A 5,442-nucleotide genomic window follows, 5' to 3' on the forward strand; every position below is an offset into this window, starting at 1 on the left:
CCTCAAATGGACCAATCACACGCGTCCTCATCACTGCTCCCACCCCCCTCCGATGACGTCACCGGTGTTTGGGACACGCATTCCTCGATGATAACCCCTGCGTGACCTTTACACCGAGGAATCTATACACACAGTGGCAGAGGTGTCAATCCATAGGGTTTACCCGTATTCTGTGTACAGGGAAATTGAGTTGGCAGGTCCACACGGTGTACAGCCGTTTTAATACGGGCAACAGCAAAAAAAGTATGTTGTGTTTCTCACTTGTGATGGGTCTTTGTAGAATTAACGTTGAGATTTATAAGGGCACGTGGTGACCAATAAGGTCTGCATTGGTCTGTAATAAGGTTGGCACTGATAAGGGGTTGACAGGTATGCAGTAGTAATAGACGACTTTTCGGGCAATGGGCCCTCTTCATAGAACAGCAGTAACTGTGATACTGCGTTGGCGGTGGTTCACGAGCACAAATAAGAACTCGTCGCATTCGTCAATGGCACTGCCGCTAAAGGAAAGTAGTTGTTCCTGGATAGACTCGCCCCCGCCAAATGAATGTGGAATTTACCACCACTGACTTAGGGCTGTAAACAAGACGTGCACCGTCTCAATGTTTATTTGAGTAGAAAGTCATTCTTGACATTTTTTTTGTTTGTAAAGGGAAACAATAAGAGAAGACGGTTGGGGTTGTTCTATGCTATCAAGAAGGGCCGTTGCCCGAAACGTCGCAGATATTTTTCTTTTAAAGCTGTTGGCGATTGTGTTGTTTTATGGTGCTAGTACAACGCTGCAAATGATAGCAGCATCACCAATCAATGTATGTGTCCACAGGAGCGTTTACAAACCCACAATACACATGGTATGCATTTACATATTTTATTATAAAGTACTGTATATAGTATATATTATTCCCCGTTTCAGTCCCCCGAGTATTCCACGTGCTCCTCCTCACACTCCCATCAGACCCTATTAAACCGACGTCATTACCATGTTTCAAGTAATGTAATAAACATTTCCGGATGTATATCGATAGGCTGGCTACGAGTATGAACAAAACAGTGTGCATTGCTGTGGGTTAGTTGTGACACTAGAGGGGTCAGACGTGGTCTGCATGGGTGGAAATATAATGCCCTTAATCCAGGAAAGCCTCATGCAGTCTCAAGACATCCAACAGGAGGGTCCTGCATTTGGGATGTTTGGCCAACTCCATTTGAGTGGCAGGGAACGAACCAGAGTACAGTACTCGGAGGAAACTCACACACACGAGGGGATAACACTCGAAGCACCACAAATAATCACAAATTAATCTCGCGGTCCAGTGTGTTTGCAAGTGTTACAAATCTGCGTGATCCACCAACCCTTGCCTTCAAAGTGTTGGATTCCAGGTGTGCGCAACCGTGCCGAATATCTTTAGTGTGATGAGTATTCAAAGTGCGGTATCTCGGGTCGTATCAACATATTTTGGATGCTAATTTTGTTATTTAGTTTTTTTTTCTATCTACGTGACTTTACTGAAAGAACCAAAGAGAGTATAGATTCCTGCAGTCACGAAAGCTTCAAATCAAGATTTGTTACTAAACTCCCACGAGGCTTTTTTCAGAGCTCTGCTGCAGTTTTCAGTGCTTGAGTACTGCTGCTGAATATGGTGACAATATTCAGAACATGGCTCGCAGCACGAGGGGAAAATTAGTGGAGAGAAATCCAATATGTATGGATCATGTCAATTAAATGTAAATATTACCTTGAGGCTAACAGAACAAAACAGACGTATTATGTTGAACTTCTTTCACATCGTACATAGCCAAGCGTGCTAACTGGAGGTGCAACAAAATGTATCACGAGACAAACAGCACAAACAAGACAGCACAAATGAGACAAAACTAATTCGTAACACAGATTGACGATTCATCAAATTGCAGAGGAGGTTCACTCATTGCTTGCCGAGTCAAAGCAAAACTCATTCAGAGCCAACATATGGACAAACACACGTGGTTATATATACAGTACAATAATTGTGCGATTGAGTGGCTGTGCTAAAAATTAAAGTTGATCCACGTGCAGACACCACATGTCCTATCGTCTTACGATAGCAAATGGATGATGCATTGTTTCATGAACCGACTCATTTATGCTAGAAGGCACAGGGTATAACATGGACGACTTTGATGTTGGTTCGTTCAGCCCATCTGTTCTGGATTCGACGAGGGGTGGATCAGTACTATGTATGTGTTCAGATGTTGTTAAAGGTAAGGTCAGGGCAAAGTAGTGTCAGGGCTAAGGCCAGAGTAGGGTTAATGCCAGGGCAGGATGAATGTTATGGTTAGGGTTAAGGTCGAGATCAGGGCTAGCTGCTGCCCAGGTGCTTGGTGTGCCGGCCCTGAGCCACAAGGCGGCCGGTAGCTTTGTTGGTGATGTCGACGGTGGCGAAGGCGAGTGTTCGGCCCTGGCGTAAGACGTGAGCGGCGATCACCAACTCCTCGCCCACGCGTGCCGCGCTCATGTACCTGTGGGCACGCACGTGCATCAGTTTCACGATGCACAAAAACGGTTACTTTTTATGCCACGCTCATCCTCACGTTTCATGTTCATACATAATACTCAAGTCATTGTTTCAGATTCATATGTAATGTTAAGATCAGTGATACATTTTTACAGGTGATACTGATGTCAATGATCAATTTAGTGACCCACATTCATACGTGATAGTGAATGCGTTGTCCACCTTCCGTAGGTATTGTTCAAGTCAGTTCCAACGTTGATGCATCAATGTGTGATGTTAACGTTTGCATCACTGGTTGAGCTGTGATGTCCACTGGTCGAATGTCCCATGATCATATATGATATTCAAGTGAATTCCCCACATTCATATGTAAAGGCTCACTGTGTGAGTCAGAAACCTCTGTCCATACGTAATGCTCGCTCTGTGAGTCAGTTTCCATGTTTGCAGGTGATGTTCAGTGTGCAAGTCCGTGCGATCCGTCCGTACGTGATATTCATGTCGACGCTAACGCCGGGCGCAGCGCGCTCGGTGGAGAGCAGTGCGGTGGTGGAGACCACGTCGACGAGAGTGGCGGTGAGACCGCCGTGCAGCGTACCGCCGCGGTTCGTGTGCTCCTCGCACACGGGCATCTCGCAAACCACGTGGCCTGGCTCTGCCGACACCACCTCCACCTGCAGGTGTGCACACAAAACAAACATAACAAGCCACCATATACAGTGGCAGAGCTACCGGGTGTGCAGGTGGTGCAACTGTGCCAGGCCCAGGAGCGCACAGGGGCCCAGGTGCTGGCCTATGAAGGAAGCGGGGAGAAGACGGGGATGAGCTTTGGTGGTTGGTCACTGATGGCTTTAGGTTAGGTAATGTAGGGTATTTGCCCAGGATGGTGGCAGATTGTAGTCCTCGGATGACTGGTGGCCCACAAGGCCGTGGGAAGTCATCAACAGAACTGTTGTAGGTATGATTATTTTTTTTAACAAAACACCGCATTCGGTAATGAATGCTGGTCCGCGAAACATGTTTGAGAGTTGCTGAAAGGTTTGGAGCCACTGCTCTGAACGAACCACATTCCTTTCTAACATATTCATTTTAGCAACAACAACAAAACTCTAATTCATCAACAGATTAAAAGAAAAAAATATATAACAGCTGATCTTTCGGGCAATGACCCTTCTTTATCGTGTATGTGCTATAAAGATATTTAGTTTTTTTTTGTTGCGTTTGTGTACCACTTCCAACGCCGTATCACCAAATCAGTTAATCTCAGCTGATTTGTTTGCAGTTCACCTCATCGCCACTGCAGGTCGCTATAAGCCATACAAATCGCTTTTTCCTAAACACGATGATACAGTACATACAATAACAAGCCAGCGACATCGCATATAGCCTACACAGGCTTTTGTAATTGTTTGTGTGTCTTTACGTGAAGGTTGTGTGTGCGTGGTTTGTGTTCGTCTGTGTATGCAAATGTCCTATTCTGCACCATATAAGCACAATCACCGCACAATTGCAATGCATACACAGACATGCACAATTACAGTAACATACACACCAACGCAATTACACGAACACATACACACCTCAACACACAGCTAATCACACACATAGCTCAACATTACATACATGCACATTTGCACACATGCATACATACATACATAATTACACACACCGTACACACTGAATTGCACGCATACACGATTACACACACTCACACCCCATACATGCATTTACAATGCACCAGAGGTGGGACAAAGTCATTGTTATGCAAGTCCAAGTCGAGTCGCAAGTCATCAAATTCATGACTCGAGTCTGACTCGAGTCCAAGTCACATGACTCGAGTCCACATCTCAGAGGTGGGACAAAGTCATTGTTATGCAAGTCCAAGTCGAGTCGCAAGTCATCAAATTCATGACTCGAGTCTGACTCGAGTCCAAGTCACATGACTCGAGTCCACGTCACATGACTCGAGTCCACATCTCAGCAATGCACACACATTACATAGCACATGCGTCTTTACACGCCTCACGGTTACACTACACAATACACATCTCACACATGTACACTGCACACACCTCACACATTCACCTCTCAAGTCATATTCCACACACACACAGCTCAAACACATTGCACTGCATGCATCTCTCACACACACCACCTCACACACAATAGTTATAGGGCGAACACACAGGCACACATCAAACTGCACGCGGACACTACAGCGCCCCCAGTTCGAGGTCGAGTCCTTCACACACAGGGACGTTAGCCACGCCGACTCCTGCCATGACCTCCCAGGCCCCACGCAAAGTCACACGCGTGTTCACTCACTCACGTTAACCCTCACACACGTTAACCCTCACACGCGTCAACCCTCACACGCGTCAACCCTCACACGCGTCAACCCTCACACGCGTCAACCCTCACACGCGTGTACACTTATACGAGCAATGCCACGGCCTACATCTCCACTGCGCTCCTTCATTCAAGTGGTGGTCATTCCACATTGCTATGGAAAGTCTACAGAACCAATATTATTTAGCTGTTGTTTAATTGTCGTATATTTGCTTATTGTTTATGTTTCTTATCGGTGGCGTTTGCCGTTCAAGCCAGGTTCACTTGAGCACGCGAGCCGGTATAAGGCCTCAGGTGGGGCCCTCGGATAGCGGCTCGGGCGGGAGCGAGGCAACCCTTGGCCGGCGGAGGACGGCAACGGGACGGGGGGTCGGAAGTTAAAGAAGCGGAAACGCCGTGGCACTGTCGGGGAGAGCGAGAGGGAGAAGGGGAGCGAGGTCGCACCTTTCTGAGCACGTTGTCAAATCCCGGACTCTCGCACATCGCGCTCATGACCTGGCGCATGGTGCGGAGCAAAGCGACGCCGGTGGTTGCGGCCATCGCTGCTGCTGAGTGACCGGCTGACGTCACTGGCAGCCGAATCGATTCCGTCCGAACGATTCCA

At 47.2% G+C, this 5,442-nt stretch overlaps 1 protein-coding gene across 1 annotated transcript; it reads right to left on the minus strand.

The window, feature by feature from the left end:
- Positions 1–854: 854 nt before the first annotated feature.
- On the minus strand, positions 855–5,426 carry ACOT13 (acyl-CoA thioesterase 13). The gene is made up of 3 exons (XM_078612105.1): positions 5,283–5,426; positions 2,979–3,163; positions 855–2,496 (listed from the first exon to the last, which is right to left on the minus strand). Exons 1-3 carry the CDS (start codon positions 5,376–5,378, stop codon positions 2,337–2,339), a joined length of 441 nt encoding a protein of 146 aa, XP_078468231.1. The 5' UTR covers positions 5,379–5,426; the 3' UTR covers positions 855–2,336.
- Between the last annotated feature and the right edge of the window lie 16 nt (positions 5,427–5,442).

The sequence above is a fragment of the Lampetra planeri genome, chromosome 2 (assembly GCF_965212315.1).
Source record: "Lampetra planeri chromosome 2, kcLamPlan1.2.h2, whole genome shotgun sequence".
NCBI lineage: Eukaryota > Metazoa > Chordata > Hyperoartia > Petromyzontiformes > Petromyzontidae > Lampetra > Lampetra planeri.